Genomic DNA, 18,929 nt, shown 5'->3' with positions numbered 1-18,929 from the left:
AGGGCGAGAGCAGGAGATGGGGCAGAGAGCAGATCGGGACTGAGGAGAGAAGCAGGGAAGTTGGAAAGGACCTGAGTCCTCAGCAGTCGCTTATTTTTGGATTGGTCAGCCCAGTCGGTGTCCCTCTTTTTTTTTTTAGTGAATCGCGACCCTGCCTACTTTGAATGCCGTTTCCCCTCATTTGCATGCACGGATCGGAATCGGATCGGAGGAGAGGTTAGCGAATTGGGTCGGAAGGAAATCGGGTCGCAAAGGGGTTGCAAACCAATCGGTAAATGATCGGTTTGCTTAGTGAATCTAGCCCGTAGTTAGGTGGTTTTTAAATGTAATTAATTGTGAGCCTTCCAGAAACATAAAAATATCTGTACCTAAAACAAGTATATAAGCCATCTGCAATCCTAAAGGCTATAAAAATGGTGTACATTCAGATATAGCAGGTACATTCCAAGTTTTTCTTACTTGATATACGGTCTGTCAAAGGTTACCTAGACAATTTATAATGCTAAATTTTAAAAAGAAAGAGCAAAAAAAAGGGGAGGCATTCATAGTTAAAATATCAAGGACAGATCAGACAAAAATATGGTAACAAAGGGGTCCATGGGTAAGGAGGAGTAAAGTGCATTGAGATAAAATAAATTCATTAATTGCTGTTCTTGAGTGCTCACAATTGCAAAATAAGAGTTAAAGTGGGATTTTAGTATGGGTCCCCTGGTTTATAATCAACTGGAGTAACCACTAAGCGATTCCTCAGACTTGCTTTTAATTTTGTTAAGAATGCCATAATACCTGAAGCTATCATAGAGCCTTGTATCTCCTTTCGGTATTACTTTCAGGGGAGAAGGGGGGAGAGGCTGCCCCTCTGTTTTGCATGGACATCTTGTGTGGCTATTTTCAAAGAATGCTGCCATGTTTTGACCTGTTCATAATTTGTAAAATGAATGTTCATGCTGAACATCTCCAGTATATGAAGGTCTATCTCACATATTTTCGAACAGGAAATCTTGATGAAGTTCTTGTTCAAAAATACTTGTGAGGTGAATGTCGGTTTAGGATATTCTGACTTGGATGTCCTTTCAAAAATGCACTTCCACACAAACATATGCAAATATCATTAAAAGATGTAATTTGCCAACTAAAACATTTGAGTGCTATATCTTATTCTTTCTTTGGTTTATATTTTATTGTTCTTGTTGACCAATTAGGCAATATCATGAAGCAAAGGAAACTTATCAGGATATAGAGAGTAAAGTAAAGAATCTCAAAAAGTTCATTAAGTTGCTGGATGAAATAATGACCCAAAGATACAAGACATATCAGCAGTTCAGAAGGTAGGAGACAATAACTACTTCTGAATACTTAACGTTGTTTTCTTATTATGGCCTTCTTTTACTAATCTGCGGTGGAAGAATTCTATGAGTGTCAGAGCATTTAGTGCTCCAAGCCACAGTAGAAACCTCTATAAAAGTGTGTGGTGGGGGGGGAGGGAGGGGGGTTACGAGTATGTTACTAAAACAGATTTTAAATTAAAGGCCTGATTCTGTATAGGATGCCGGTTTCTGCAACCACCTAAGAAGCAGCTGAGAATCACACTAGCGTCCTATACAGAATCGCATCTGCCCTAAGGGACCAATGCCCAACCCCATCTAACTGGTGCCCGTGCCACAGGCACCAGTTAGAGAATCACACCTGATCCCTTACCATCAGCTGATTGCAACAAGGGAATCCCCCTACCGCAATCGGCTGAGCAGGTGTGGCAGGGAAACCCCAATCCCCCCTCCCCTCTGCAAACTTGACCAGCAAGAGAGATGCCCACGCCCTCCTGCTGGAATCCCCAAAACCCACACACTAACTTGGCTGGCAGGAGGGATGCCCACTCCCTCCCGTCAGAACTCCCGAACTGCTACCCATGAAGTAAGCCAGGCAGGAGGGATGTCCACTCCCTCCTGCCCCAGAGGCACCCCTCCCCAGGTAAGCCGGGCAGGAGGGATGCCCTCTCCCTCCTGCCACCCCCCCTAAACTTGAACCCCCCCGTACCCCACCAAGGCTCAAGCTCCCCTCCCCCCCCCCCCCCCGTACCTTTCAGTTGAATGTCCAACCGGAGGGATACTCACACCCTCCGGCCAGCCCACCACTCCAAAATGGTGTCCTTCCCAGTGCATTCTGGGATGCACTGGGAAGAGGCCTAAGGCTCAGATGCCTAAGGCCCCTCATAGGAGGGGCCTTAGGCACCTGGGCCAACTGGAGCCTTAGGCCTCAATAGGTTGCAATGGACTAAGTCCTAAATGTTAACGAAACAAACTGAAATGAATGATCGTTGTGCTGATCCTTCTATGAATGCACTTCTGAGCTCTCAGAGACCTGTTCAGTTCAATTACATTAGTATTTGAAACAGAATGTACAAGTATATGGTTTCTTTCATCAAGCTCAAGATTTTATAAGTGCAAAAAATGTTTATGCAAAGCAATTCAATTAAAGTGCTAATGTGCAATAAATACAAAAAGGAACTAAAAGTTCCGCACTTATCTTTTTTAAAGTTGACTGTGGCCAAAATCGGTAGCTGTAAATGGCTAAACGCCCTACGGGACCCGTTTTGCCATAATGCAGGCTTCTTCAAGGGTCATGAAACATTTGGTGTGCAGCTTAACTTCAATTTACACCCCCCAAAAATAGCACGGTACAGCCAGCCGGAGGTTGTGAGCATCTCTTCGGCTGGACATTTAACTGAAAGGTACGTGGGGGGGGGGGATTTGGGGTAGAGTTAGAGTTGCAGAGTGGGGTGGCTGTTGTCAGAGGGTTTGGGGAGGGGAGTTTCAAGTTCAGGGGGTGGCTGCAGGAGGGAATGAGCATCCCTTCTGCCCATCTTGCCTTGGGAGGAGGGGGAGGGGGCAGCTCCAGGGCAGGAGGGAATGGGCATCTATCCTACCTGGCTTATTTCGGGGGGGGGGGGGTTGTCTGGGGCAGGGGGGAGTAGGCATCCCTCCTGTCTTCCAAGTTTCCTTGAGAGTTTGGGGGTTCTGGCAGGAGGAAGTGGGCATTCCTCTTGCCAGCCAACTTTTTTCTTGGGGGGGGGTGCAGTTCCTTAACATCTGTCACGGCTCTAGGGCTGCTTAAACTCATCCAAGGCCACTTCCAGGTGAAATCACACCTATGCCCAGCCTTGAGCAAGCTTAGGTGTCCCTACACATCTCCCTAGACCCGTGAAAACACCTACAGTTTAGGCCACCTGCCTCAGGTAGGTTTTTTCTAAAAACATGCATCCCGATTGGCTGGTTAGACAGTGGTAGGATGCCTACCCCTACCTAAAATCAGGATGCCGTTTATAGAATCTGCTCCAGAGTTCACTTATCTGTAGAAATGCTACAGTCCTTTTAGACTAGAGTATCATCCTTGTGTATCAGTTTTAACCTTAATATGTGCAAAGGAAATATACAGTCAAGCATGGGGCAAGCTAACTATTGTAAGCATGAAATTTAAAACTTTTTTGATATTTTTCATTTAAGCCATATTTTTTTTTTTGTATTATTTTTTATTTTCAAATTTTACATAAAGTGTACAATATATTAAAATACAATTGATAAATATACAATATCACTTTTATATCTAATACAATATCACTTTTATATCTAATACATTATATTCTAAGTATAATTATAAGTATAATTTTCTCCCTCTCCCTCTCCCTACCCTTCTATTACTTATATTCATACATTGTATGTTGTATAATATATTATAACATATTATGTATAAATTATTTTCATTACCCCCCCTTTATGTGTGTCACAAAAAAGATATTTAAAAGAAGAAAAGAAGAAGAAAAATTCTGCTATTTATTCATTACAATATTTTGTCAATGGCCCCCATATTTTTATAAATTTTGTATATGTCCCTCTTTGTATTGCTATTGTTCTTTCCATTTTAAATATATGACATATTGTATTCCACCAAAATGTATAATTTAGATTGTTATGATTCTTCCAATTATTGGTTATATGCTGAATGGCAACCCCTGTCATAATTAATAAAAGCTTATTATTTTCTGGTGAAATTTGACTTTTTTTTCTCATCATCATTCCAAATAATATTGTATCATATGATATTGATACATGATTTTCCATTAATTTATTAATTTGTGGCCAAATTGAATTCCAAAAAGTTTTTATATAGGGACAATGATACAGTAAGTGATCTAATGTCCCTGGTTCCAGATTACAGTGCCAGCATTTATTGGACTTAGAACTGTCTAATTTTTGCAAACGTGTAGGGGTCCAAAAAGCTCTATGTAATAAAAAGAACCAAGTTTGTCTCATAGATGCTGACACTGTACATCTCATTCTCCAAGACCAAATTAGTGGCCATTGAGATGCATTAATCTGACGTCCAATCTCAATGCTCCAAATATCTCTTAGACCATTCTTTGGTTTTTTATTCAAATATCCAGATATTAATTTATACCACAATGCGGCTTGATGTCCTAGGAAGTCTGCTTGAAAACATAAGAACTTTAAACTATATTGATTATTCAATGTTTTCCATTCAGGGAACCCAACCTGAATGGCCTGCTTCAATTGCAACCATTTAAAACTTTGTGTTTTACTAAGACCAAATCTATGTTGCAATTGTGGAAAATCCAGCAGTTTACCTTCTGAAATAACATCATCTAGAGATCTAATGCCTGCAATAATCCAGTTCTTCCAAAGGATTTGAGCTCCGCCAATTTTGATCTTGGAGTTTATCCATAGAGATTGATTAGTTGATTTGTTTATTGGGATAGGTGTTAATTTACTAATAAATCTCAACGTTTTCCAAGTATCCATTAATATTTTATTTTCTCTGTATCTTCTAGGTATGTTAATACTTGGCAGATGAACTAAATTTAGGGGAAACATAAGGCGCCATTCCAAATACAACCAATCTGGTGCATTATCCATAAGTTCTGGGAGGATCCAATACATACCCTGACGTAGAATATAGGCTTGATGGTACCTATAGAAATTTGGAAAATTTACCCCTCCCTCCTTAATTGATTTTTGCAAAGTTACTAAAGCTATTCTAGGTGTTTTACCAAGCCAAAGAAATTTTGTTAAAATGCTATTAAGCTTTTTATAAAAGGACCCCTGAAAATAAATAGGTATCATACTCATTTGGTAGCAAACTACAGGTAACATCATCATTTTAAAGTTTGAACTCTTCCCCACCAAGAAATATGTAATGGGTTCCATTGTTCACATAACTCCGTAACTTTTTTTAATACATATTTTTCATTCTCTTTTACAGTATCTTCAATTGTATTTTTAACTTGAATGCCAAGATATTTAAATCCTTCTTCTTTCCATATAAATGGAAAAGTGTCAAATAATCCTTTTGCACAATGAATATTTAAAGGTATAATTTCAGATTTATTCCAATTAATTTTATAACCTGAAAATTTGCCAAATTTATCAATTAATTCCAATAAAGAAGATAAGGTAGACTCTGGATTTCTCAAATAAAGTAAAATATCGTCAGCATAAGCAGAAATTTTATATGCCATATCTGAATATGGAATACCCTGTATCTCCCCCGTTTGTTGTATTGCTAACAATAAGGGTTCCAATACAACATCAAATAACAAAGGAGATAAAGGACAACCCTGTCTAACTCCCCTCTGCAATTGAAAACCATCAGATATCATATTATTAATATTTAATCTTGCAATCGGGAAGCTATACAAAGTTTTTACCATTTGTATAAATCCAGAACCTATACCAAACCATTCTAAAGCCTGATACATAAAATTCCATTCTACCCTATCAAACGCTTTTTCAGCATCCAATGAAACTGTAAAAGCCGGTTCATCCATTTTTTTTGATAAATTTAACATATGAAACAATAATCTAGAGTTATTAGAGGAATGTCTTTTAGCAACGAAACCCGTTTGATGCATATCTATAATATATGGGAGAGCTTTGGCTAATCTCAAAGCCAAAATTTTCGCCAAAAGTTTATTATCCACATTTATCAAAGATATAGGCCTGTAGTTTGAAACCAAAGTAGGATCTTTATTTGGCTTAGGTAAAACAATTATTATTGATTCAGCCATAGTACCTTTAATATCACCTTTTATAAGTTGTGTCTGATATAAATTTAGTAAATATGGGGAAAGGACATTTTGAAATGTTTTGTAAAATTCTACTGTATATCCATCACCACCTGGAGCGGATCCAACTCTAAGAGATCTCAATGCTGTTTCTAATTCTTTTAATGATATAGGTTCATCTAAACTCCGTTTTATATGATCAGGGATCTTAGGTCCATTAATAAAATCTAAAAATTTTTTACCATCTTTTTGTCTCTCAAAATAAGGCTCGGAAGAATACAGGTCTTTATAAAATTTTAAAAATTGTTTTAAAATTATATTTGTTTGATTTGTTATTATACCATTATCATCTTTTATTCCATTTATATTAGTTCTTCTTTTTTTTGCTTTAAGATAATTTGCCAATAATCTTCCCGCCTTATTAGAATTTCCATAATACATTGTCTGCTTGGAAAACAAATCTCTTCTTATCATTTTTGAAGTTAATTCATTATATTTACCTTTTGCTTTCAAAAGAGCTTGCAAAACTTCGTATTCCCATTTATTTACCAATTTAGCTTCTAATATTTTTATTTCTTTTTCTAATTCTATATATTGTTTTTTAATCTGTTTTCTAATAAAAGCTGAATATGATATAATATTACCCCTCATAGTTGCTTTGAATGCATCCCATACATTCTCGATAGATGTATCCTCCACTAAATTTAGTTGAAAGAAATCGTTAATTTGTGTTTTAAAATTTTCCAAAAATTTGTTATCCACAAGCAATGCATTATCAAATCTCCAAAGAGGTCTACCATTCTCTAATTGATCTAATTGTAATTCTATCCATACTCCCGCATGATCTGAAATAATAATAGGATCTATGGAAGCTTTAATCACCTGTTGCACTTTATTTGTTGAAACAAAAATATAATCTATTCTTGAAAATGATTTATGAACCTGTGAACAAAATGAAAATTCCTGATCATTAAAATGAAGAATACGCCATATATCCTTCAAATCACATGATTGAGCCAAATTATCTAAACCTAAAGATTTTATATTTTTACTTGGTTTTTTATCTAATAATGGATCCATTACAGCATTAAAATCTCCAGCCACCACTAAATTAGAAGCAGCCAGTGGTAACAACATATTCTGTAATTTTTTAAAAAATTCTGATTGATTCGAATTAGGGGCATATATATTAAACATCGTCAGGGCATTATTTCCCATACTTATATCAGTATGTATCCATCTTCCATGTGGATCTGAATTTATTACCTTAATCTTGGCCATACATTTTTTATTTATAAGAATTGCTACCCCTGCTTTTTTACCCTCTGCTGGAGCAAAAAAACATTCTTTTACCCACCCACCCGTTAATTTCTGTGATTCCTTTATATTAAGATGGGTCTCCTGCAGACAGTATATATCCGCATTTTGCTTTTTTAAAAATGCTAATACTTTTTTCCTTTTGATTACATGATTCAGGCCATTGACATTAATAGAATATATCTTAAAAGACATTATATATTCTAATACTTATCATTATAATCTTTTTCTTCTCTTCTTTCATATTTAAAATCCAAAAAATATTCTCTATGACACACATATTTGCCCCTGAAGTATCCATTCCCTTATTAATCTTTTCTTTAATCATTCTAATAAATCCCATATTTTTCCCTCCCTTTCCCACCCAATATGATGACTGCTTAAGGACACACATTGGAATAGCAACCCGAACATTCCCCTCCCCTCTAGGCAACCAATTTTCAATCAATAACCCCTTCTATCTATCTATATTAATCTTTACTATCTTTAATCATTTTTTGTTCTTAACATTTCATTAATGTATCTTTATTCTTTCATTAATTTTTAATTTATATTTTTCTAGTATTATAATTTACATCATATATTTATATCTTAAACATATATTTAATATGGTATTGATATTTTTCCTATATCTTATATTTTTCTCTTTATATTTTTATTGTCTTTCCTTAGTTTATGTTTTCCTTTCTTCAGTATTTCAATGTCTCATATTTTTATAATTTTTTACAATGTCATCAAAACCAATCTTGATGTTTTATGTTAAAATGTCATAGGTTCTGATTTTGAAAGAAAGGCTTTTAGTTTTTCTGGATCTTCAAAATACAAAGATTTATCTCCAGATGATACTCTCATTTTAGCCGGATAATATAATCCGTATTTGTATCCCTTTTCTTTTAGTTGAGGTCTCATGTCTAATAGTCTCTTTCTTTTATTTGCTGTGTTTTTTGCAAAATCCGGCAAAAACCATATTCTGGATCCTTTGTAGTTTAGATATTTGTCTTTCTTGGCAGCATTCAATATTTCTAATGTTTGTTGATATCTAAGCATTTTGAATATTAGTGGTCTTGGCTTTCCTTGATTTTCTACATTTTTTACTGGGATCCTATGCGCCCTTTCTATTTCTATTGGTTGTTTTAAGTCCAGTTGTAGTATTTTTGGAATTAAGTTTTCTAGAAACTGTATAGCATTTTTTCCTTCTAAGTTTTCTTGTATTCCAAAAAGTTTAATATTTTTCCTTCTTCCTCGATTTTCGTAGTCTTCCAGTTGATCTTTCAATTTATTCAATTCCAGACTCATTTTTGCATCTGTTTGTTTCACCTTCTATAACCTCCATTTTATTTTCTAATACAGTTGTTCTTTTATTATTTACTTCCATTTGTCTGTGGATGTTTAGTATTTCTTCTTTCATTTCAGACATATTGATCACAGTTTCCTTAAGCATTTGTTTAATTTGTCTCAATTCTTCCATAACTTCTGCTTTACTCAATATATCAGGTTCTTCAGTAGGAAGTGGGATCTTACTTGGTGTAACTTGATCCTGCTTCTGTCTTTTTGCTAACATACCGGCTTCATTTTTATTTTGTCTGATAGTTGCCATGTTGTTATTTTATTTTTATTTTTTTCCTTGGAGTTATTTACTTCACAGATGTTAGGTGAAACAAAGATCTCTTTAAGTCACTATTTCCAGTAATTTTGTCTTTGATATATTGTTATATCAGTTTAGAAGAAAGAACAATGAGGAAATATCAAAATTTTTTATTTCTCTTTTCTTAGGTTTTGTTTCTTAGGTTTTTAAACCTTTCTCTCTCAGGATTTCGTTCTGTCTTTAGCAGTAGAAAATTTCTCTGCAGTTTTTTTTCCAAGTTATCTGTCCCAATCTTGTGTTGAAAAAACACACTCTTCTCTCAGGATCTGTTTTCACTTAAATACCGGCAAGAAAGGTTATCTCAAACCGCCATTTTTTTGAGACTGATAGTTATCAATTTTCCACTGATATAAGTCAAAAAGGGGATACTCTTCTTCTTTACTCTATGTCATCGGGTAACTTAATACCAGACCACCGCGATCTTTAAACAGGCACAAGTATTTTCTTAACAGTACTCTTAAAGCAACTGTCAGCTATCTATCTCTAGTGCCTCGCCGTTCCAGCGCTGAAGAAAAAAATGTCGGTAATCTTTTCCCCTGTTTTTCCTCTCACAAGCCCGCTCTCAGCCTCGGCGGAGGAGGGCAACATGCAATCTAACAGTTGTTTTTTTTTTTCTTTAGGTTTCGTTCAGTTACGGCAGCACAAATCTCTTCCACATTAATTTTATCAGCTCTGTCAGTCACTCACCCTCGATGCCTTGCCGTTTCAGCGTTGAAAAAACCGGCAATCTTTATCTTTGACTTCATTCTCACAGGTCTTTTCACAGTTTCGGAAGAGGGTAAAATTTAATCTGCCAGCTCTCTTCCCTCTAGTTCCGTTTAGCTTTGCTGTTTCAGCGCTGAGGGAAAGAAAACCGGCGATATTACTTTGGTTTTTTTTTCTCAGTCCTTGTCCCAGTTTCGTCAGGAGGATGTTAGTATTAATTTATCAGAGTTTCAGCTTCAATACCATTGTTTTTTCATTGAAATCAATAATAATAATATAATTTTTTTTAATGTCAGTTGCCCCGAGAGGAGCGTCGCGATCACACGTCCATCTTGTGTTCGCGTTAAGCCACGCCCCATTTAAGCCATATTTTAATATGCTTTACGTTTTAATTTTTTTTCCTATTTAATTTTATTTTTTTCCAAATTCTTTATTAATTTTTCCATCAAGAACACAATATTACATCATTTAAACCTTGTAAACATCACCTGTATTTCTTCTAACATCATCTTAAAAACATAAATTTATACCCTCCCCACCCATCCTTCCCACAAATATTTTAATCAAAAATATCATATAAATATTATATTCTTATCTATTGATCAAACCTTTAATATAACTTTATACCTGCCCCCCTATGTATAAGTGTACTTTCAGTGGATAATGGTGTCTAATCATTGCAATAATTTGTCAATGGCCCCCAATCTTTTTAAAATTATTATAATTCCCTCTTTGTATGGCAATTGTTCTTTCCATTTTATAAATGTGGCACAATGAATTCCACCAGAAGGTATAATTAAGTCTACTGTAATTTTTCCAATTACTGGTAATATGTTGTATGGCGACTCCTGTCATGATCAATAAAAGTTTATTATTGCTTGATGAAATTTGACTTTTTGTTCTCATTGACATACCGAACATTATTGTATCATATGATAATGCTACATATGCTTTACGTTTTTAGATAACTAAAGTTTCTTTGTTAAGGCCAGAGAACAATACATTTAAAAACTGAAACTATATTCCTTACAAATTTAAATACACTAATGAGAGTGTGTGGCGCAGTGGTCAGAGCTACAGCCTCAACACCCTGAGGTTGTGGGTTCAAATCCCATGCTGCTCCTTGTGACCCTGGGCTAGTCACTTAATTCAGTGGAAAACTACAAATCCACAAACTCAAGGGATCAATATAATCAAATCTCCAAAACCCTTGAAAGAATATGTACAACCCTTCCTATGTAAGATTTTGCTTCTAATACCTTTGGCTCACAATTCGTTGAAAGGATATATATTTAAAATTTCATAGATTAATTGAGATTTATAAAGGAAGAGGAGAAAGCCTCAGACTCACACCTGCTGCTAGCAGATTAGCATACAAACTGGCTTTCAAACAGAGATCCCTCATTGGCATTAAAAAACCTCCTCGCCTCCATCCATTGCACAAAGTGAAGGTGCCAAAGTAAGTAATAACACTCTTTCCTAAGGTTTTAAGGAGTTGAAAATTTTTTATTTTTAGTTAATATTTTGTATACACATTTCTGCATTTTTTTTAATAGCACAGCCTTGAATGCCCTGACGCAGCTTCAGCGAAATGCTGGCTGGCCACCGTCAGCTACGGCTGAGCAGATTTGCCTTTAGCGGCTGTGTTAAGTTGAAGAACATGAAGCAGTAGTACTGCAAGATAAGTGATAGAGTTTTTGGGTTATGGATGTTATAAATTTTATGAATCTCATGGCACACGATTGAACACACCCTCAACACATGAGTAGAAAGCTTTGAGCCTGAACACCAGAAATTTGGCTCATAATTTAAAAGAATTTGGAGGAATGGATGGAGGAGGAGGTTTTTTAATGCCAATGAGGGATCTCTGTTTGAAAGCTTGTTTGTATGCTAATCTGCTAGCAGCAGGCGTGAGTGAGGCTTTTTCCTCTTCCTTTATAAATTTCCATTAATCTATAAAACTTTAAATATATATCCTTTCAACGAATTGTGAGCCAAAGGTATTAGAAGCAAAACCTTACATAGGAAGGGTTGTACATATTCTTTCAAGGGTTTTGGAGATTTGTTCAAGTCACTTAATCCCCCATTGCCACAGGTACATTAGACAGAGTGTGAGCCAGATAGGGAAAAATACTTGAGTACCTGAATGTAAACCACTTAGACTCTAAGTGGTATATAAATATTAAATCAATTACTTGAGGGGATCATCCAGCTCCTTTGGAAGGGGAATCCCATTTGTTTATCACTATATTTTTCTGCAAAACAAAATGTGTAGTCTAATCATATCCACTGATAATGGAACTAAAGGACAATGAAAATGCCCTAATAATGCATTTCCTACAAATGGGATGCTTTCACCCTTAGTATATATACATGTGAGAACATGAAAAATGTAAGTAACGCATACAGGGTGTGTCAAAAATTTTGCCTGTTAGTCTTTTGCTATTTTCTCAGCAACAATGTAGAATTTCAGCTTAAAAGTTTACAACTTTATTTGTTGTTACCAATCTATATTAATCTCATTTCACTTAGCACATAATCTGTAAACACAGTGACATTACAGACTATTTAGCATGACCATCCAACAATTTTTTGCACATTCAAATATGTTTGCACTATAAAAGCTATTATTTGGGTGTGGGGGCAGTAGTGGGGGAACATGGTACCAGGTACAGCTTGCCACAAGGACTGATCGACAAGGCTGTTAAGAATTTCCCAAAGTAACTGAAGGCCTATGTTAAAGGTGGGGTTGGACATTTTTAGTATTCATAGTGACTGTAAAATTTGAACACATAAATGTATTGTTTTAATGATGTTATTTTACTATGGGGTCCTTTTACTAAGGCGCGCTAGTGCATCTTAGTGTGTGCTAAAAATTAGCACACGCTAAATGCTAATGTGTGCTAACATGTTCATTATATCCTATGGACGCATTAGCATTTAGCGCGCACTAAGACAAACTAGTGCTTTAGTAAAAGGACCCCTATGTTTTAACTTCAACAATTTTAATATGCAAAAATCACTGGGTAGTAATGCTAAAATGTCTGTAACACCAAAATTGCTTAAGATAATTAAATATTGTTTAGTATTAATATGTACGTATGATGACTAAATAAGTACATAAAATTTCTCGTTGAAATTCAGAGTGGTTGCTGAGAAAATGGCAAAAATCTTAAGAGTTACTTTTTTTGCTTTACCCTGTAGCTATAATTTTTTTTTATCCAGTTTGGCCCAGGTATCCCCATTCCCTGTTGACTTTATCTTAGTTTAGTTCATTTTTCCATGATGTATTGACTTTTGATCTATCCAAGACACTCTTAAATGGTTTACAATTACCATATTTTTCTCTCCATAAGACACACTTGACCATAAGACACACCCTATATTTAGAGGAGGAAAACAAGAAAAAAATATTCTGAACCAAATTCTCCCTGCCAGGCTCTGCACCCAACTCCACACTCCTTGCCAGACTCTGCACCCTGTCACCCCCTCCCTGTCAGGCTCTGTACCCTGTCCCCCCTCTGGTGGTCTAGTGGGAGGCCTGGACAGTGCGCAGGGACAGGGCACAGAGCAGGCAGGCCTAGTGGTCTGGTGACAGGCAGGCAGGCCCCATACCCCCCATGTAACCCCCCAGTACCTTAAATCATCATCCCACATACCCCCAGTACCTTTTTTAATCATTCCCGTACCTTTAATCTTAGCCCCCCTTGTACCTTTTTAATCATACCCCCTTTGTATCTTTTTAACCATATTTCCCCTTTGTATCTTTTTAATCATAGCCCCCCTTTTTCCTTTGTAATCATTTGCCCCCCTTTGTACTTTTTTATCATACCCCCCCTTGTACCTTTAAAAAAAAAAAACCTCATACCTTTTTTAATTCTTCCCTCCCTCCACGGCTCTGCATTATTTTCCGGCAGCAGGAGCGCAAGTCAGGAGCTGGAGGTCAGGTGCGAGCTTTCCGCATTCCTTCCTGGCCCCACGCCGCTTTTTGAATGGCTGCCAGCAGTTCTCATGAGTCCTGTGAGAACTGCCGCCAGCCATTCATAAAGCGGCACGGACCCAAGTAGGAGCGTGTAAAGCTTGGGCCTGACCGCCGCGCTCCTGACTCGTGCACCTGCTGCCGGAAAATAATGCAGAGTCGTGGAGGGAGGGATATATGCTGGACCACCAGGTTTGAAAAAGGTACGGAGGTGAAGACAGTGGCGGAAGGTTTGTTTTAAAAACATGTGCAGCTGCGGCGAGGGGGGGTTGCAATTGTACGGGGGGGCGATGAGGCACTTTTGGGTGGAAAAAAAGCGAAAAATACAGTAGCCACTACAAAGTGAAGAGAGAGAGAAAGTGTGGAGGTCACAGAGGGTCATGTCCTTAACCCCCACCCACTCACTCCACTGCACAATTGACAAACTAAAGAATAACAAATCACCAGGACCAGGTGGTTTTCACCCAAAAGCTCTGAAAAATCAAAACGTGAAATAGACTACAGATTACTAGTAACAGGGTATCAATTATTGAAAATAGATTCAGGAATGGAAGGTGGACAGTATAACACCAGTTGTTAAAGAGGCTCCAGGAGTGCTCTAAGAAATTGTAAACTAGTGAGCCATATGGACAGGCAAAATGATAACCAATTCCTAATCCACAACTGAACTTTGCTACCTATTCCATAATTCTTTAATTTTCTCAGGAGCCTCTCATGATGAACTTTGTCAAAAGCTTTCTGAAAATCTAGATACACTACATCAACCAACTCACCTTTATCCATATGTTTATTCACACATTCAAAGAAGTCAAGCAGATTGGTGAGGCAAGATCTCCCATTAAATCATGTTTGTCTACATCAGGGGTGTCAAATGTTGGTCCTCGAGGGACACAATCCAGTTGGGTTTTCAGGATTTCCTCAATGCACTTCTTTCATTGTATGCTAATAGATCTCATGCATATTCATTGGGCAAATCCTGAAAACCCAACTGGATTGCGGCCCTCGAGGACCAAGATTTGACACTCCTGGTCTACATGTTCCACAGTTTTATTTTTTATAATTGTTTTCGCCATTTTGCCTGGCACTGAAGTCAGGCTTACCGGTCTGTATTTTCACGGATCTCCCCTAGACCCCTTTTTAAAAATTGGTATAACATTGGCTACCCTCCAATCTTCAGGTACTAGAGACGATTTTAGCGACAGATAACAGACCACTAACGGCAGATCAGCAATTTCATGTTTCAGTTTTTTTAGTACCCTGGGATATATATACTATCTAGTCCAGGTGATTTATCACTTTTTAACTTCTTGATTTGACGTAGTATGTCTTCCAGATTCACTGAGATTTCTTTCAGTTCCTCTGCTTCATCACCCTTGAAACCCATTTCCAGTTTGGGTAGATCTTTTACATCTTCTTCCATAAAGACCAAAGCAAAGAATTAATTCAGACTCTCGTTTCCACCTTTGTTAATACATGGAATACATGTGGTCTTGGTTTCCACAATGATATTTTTAAATAACATCCACACCTGATTTACAGTCCCTAACCTTTGCAACTGATCTTTTTAGCTTCTTTTTAACCATTTTCCTTATTTTTTCCTAGTTGCCTTTTCAAAAATTAAATGCCTCTACAATGAATTTCTTTTGTGGCGTCACTCCAGGTATCAGCTCAAATTTGATACAGTTAACTCCTGTACTGTGCCTTGCATTCCACTAAGGAACAAAGCTAAAATAGCTTCCCTTCTTGTCGGTACTGGACCAGTTGCTCCAAGAAGCAGTCATTTATGACATTATGAATTTTACCTCCCTAGCACTCCCTGATGTAACATTTAACCAGTCAATGTTGGGGTAGTTGAAATCAAATATTTCATTATCTTATCCACATTCAGTACAAGAGATCAGACAAACACTATGCATTTGCTTCAAAACCTGCTCTAAGCTCCTACACAGCTTTCTCGGAGATTAAAGAAATGGGAGAAAAAAAGTCCTCAGATAGGCTTCATGGGCCAAAAATCTCCCAGTCAGAAAATTTTCTAAACTGTTCTTCATAAAGTCTCCAAGAATGCAGGTACATAAAGCAACACAATAGAAGCCAAGCATAGAAAATGTGAAACCAAACATTTAGTTTGCTCTGGCTCCATCCTCTGTTGATGTTGCCAATCACCATGACGGGGTGATTCCCTCACCTTCTCCAGTATCAGTATGTTGGAATTGCAGGCAGTGCATGGATAATGGCTCTTCTGTTCTTCATATGTTCAAACGAGAACAGTGCTCTAAAATCCTTTTTCTTAGCACTTGGGAGGTTTACCTCATGTATATCAGTAAACAGGGGCACCAGATCAAATGCACAACCCCCTCAGTTAAACATGAAGTTTTCCCAAGTAGTTCATATATTTGAGGGGGACAATAAACAGTAGTTTCTTCCAAAACCTCACATACCGAACACTGACCACATGGGCCAGGGCCTCACACATCACTCTCCACAGCAGTCTCTATTGGTGTCACCATATTAGGATTTAACATAGCCTCCAAATTCCAATTACGTTCAAAGGAGAAAATATCAACGTCCTTTAGGCATGGGTGTATCTTTAACATTGCCAAGTGGGACGGTAGTATAACTTATCCGTCCTCTAATATAATATAGGGTAGTTGAAATCACCCATTAATATATTGTTGCCCAATTTGCCAGCTTCCCTAATCTCTGAAAACATTTCTTCATGTCTGCTCATTCTATCCTGGGGGATGGTAGTATAACCCTACCTTTATATTCCTTCCCTTCAAACATGGATTTTCTATCCATATGGATTCCACACTGCTATCTATGTCATGCAGAATGTTTATTTTATTTGTTTCAATTCCTTCTTTAACATATAGCGCAACCCCCACTCCAATTTGATCTATTCTGTTCTTGCAATATAATTTGTACCCAGGTAATACAGTGTTCCATTGATTATCCTCCTTCCACCAGATCTCTGAGATACCTATTATATCTACCTCATCATTCAGTGCTATATACACTAACTCTTTTATTTTATTTTTTTAGGCTTCTAGTATTTGTATACAGACACTTCAAATTATTGTTTTTCCTTTTATCTACAGGCTGCTGAGAAGATGACAGTGATAACTTGACATCTTTACTCTGCTTCCCTCTTAAGCACTCTTGGCTTTCTTTCACCATTTTTGAAACCTCTTTATTGGGACTCCCTAAATGTTCTGATTCAACAGTATCCTTCAAGGATACTCCACACCAAACCATCTGCTCCTGGGCAACTGGTATATAAATAATAAAATAAATAAATAAAATTATATTAAAATTTGATGCAAGGTAATAAAAGTTCATCCATATCTGAACAATTGGTTGATCAGGGCTTACACTCCTTAAAATGGTCAAGTTACTTTCAATGTAGTAAAATTGCTGCAGTCTGTAGTTGGATAATCAACCTCTCCAAAAGGAGTTTTCCCTTTAGACTCTGGAATACTTAGGAGACCTGCTTGATACACACGTGGGGTAGGTCTTTCTCCTAGAAACCAGAAGGGGCAAGCTACATTCTCAAATTCAAGCATTACTACAGCAAAGGAATTCACAGATATTAGACTACATGCAAGTTTTGGAATCAATGATGATAGCTTTGGGTATATTTCTATGAGAAGAGGCCCATATTAGGCCCCTACAACAATCTCTTCTGGATCAATAGTCACCTACATATCAGGATTACAACTTTTGCATTCCCTGAAACTGTCAGGCAAAATCCAGTATGAAGTGGTGGCTTCAGAAATGGATAGTGATAATAGATGTCATCTTTTTGGCACATTGTCTCCAGAAGGTCCAGGGCAAGAGGACCTCCAGAGAAGCATCTTGGTCCATCAGTCATCTGAGGCTGCAAGCTGGGCATTTCTGGCATTTCTTCCACATCTTCAGGGGATGCCGGTAAAGGTGGTTCTGGACAGTGAGACAGCAGTCTCCTACATCAACGGATAAGGAGTGACAGGGAGTACTGTGCTAGTGTTAGAGACTTGTCTTTTCTTCCGTTGGTTGGAGAAATATCTCACATCGCTGCCTATGGCACATATTGTGAGAATGTTGAACATCCAGGTGGATTATCTCAGCAGGACCTTGGGCCTGGGTGAGTATAATCTCTCAACAGAAGCTACCTCCTTAAGAAGTAGGGCTTTTCACTGATGGACTTCGTGGCCATCATGTGCAATTCCAGCCCTGACTGCCACTCTCCCATGGACTAAGTGCCTGGAAGATTGCTTGTCATTCCAGTCCAGTAATTCTGCTTGCCATAAATTACATTACATTACCATGGTACTACACAGACTCTGGAGGATTACTCAACATTCTGGCAGAGTAGTTCTGGTTGACCCTGATTGGCTCAGCAGGCTATGGTATACAGCTAAGATTCTACTTCATGGGCAAGCCATTGAAGCTTTTACATTGCAAGGACTCCTGTCATAGGACCTGATCCAGATGGAAAATCCATATTATTTCTTAATCATAAGAAATTTAGTTTTTTCATTGTTGAATTTTAAACAATGCCTAATCATTACATTACATTAAAGATTTCTATTCCGCCATTGCCTTGTGGTTCAAGGCGGATTACAAAAGAATTACAAAAAATGTATTACAAGAAGAAGATATCTGGTAATTTCTAGAGGAGATAAAGAGTGGATGAGGTTGCTTTGGGGAATTGGGAAGGTATTGGGAAGTGGTATCGGGAGTGAGAAGGAGCTAGCAGTATTAAGTCATTTGTAGGAATTTCTTGAAAAATAGGGTCTTTATTTCTTTTCTGAATGTTTTGTAGTCTGGGGTCAAAATCAGTAGATTGGAGATTTGGTTGTTGAGTTTTGTTGCTTTTGTGGCTAGGAGGCCATCATTTAGTTTTTTCCGTTTGACTTCCCGAGACTATGACGGGAACTCTCGGCAGCCATTTTCTATGAGTGATCTGCATGGAGCAGGAGCATAGGAAGATCGCTCCTGCCCCGGAAGCCCACTAGACCACCAGGTAAGGTCTGGGTTGCCATGAGGGAGGCAGGGAAGGTCCGGAATTAGCTTTTAAAAAAATAAAAAAATCACAAATAACCGAATACGCGGATACTGAAACTGCGGATTCGGAGAGAGAAGTGTATATATGAATTGTGTTATAATTAGTACTATTATGGGGGCGGAGATTGGGCAGGGTCTGGCCCGCGACTTAGCCTGTGTTT

General features: G+C 37.4%; 1 protein-coding gene across 1 annotated transcript in view; it reads left to right on the top strand.

Annotated features, from left to right (window-relative positions):
• Nucleotides 1-18,929, top strand: part of SMC6 (structural maintenance of chromosomes 6) — a 295,141-nt gene that overhangs the window by 250,936 nt on the left and 25,276 nt on the right. Inside the window, 1 exon segment of the mRNA XM_033937259.1 lies at nucleotides 1,203-1,328. Within this exon segment, the coding sequence (XP_033793150.1) occupies nucleotides 1,203-1,328 (126 nt within the window).

The sequence above is a fragment of the Geotrypetes seraphini genome, chromosome 3 (assembly GCF_902459505.1).
Source record: "Geotrypetes seraphini chromosome 3, aGeoSer1.1, whole genome shotgun sequence".
NCBI classification, from domain to species: domain Eukaryota; kingdom Metazoa; phylum Chordata; class Amphibia; order Gymnophiona; family Dermophiidae; genus Geotrypetes; species Geotrypetes seraphini.
This window is presented reverse-complemented; position numbering and strand designations above follow the sequence as displayed.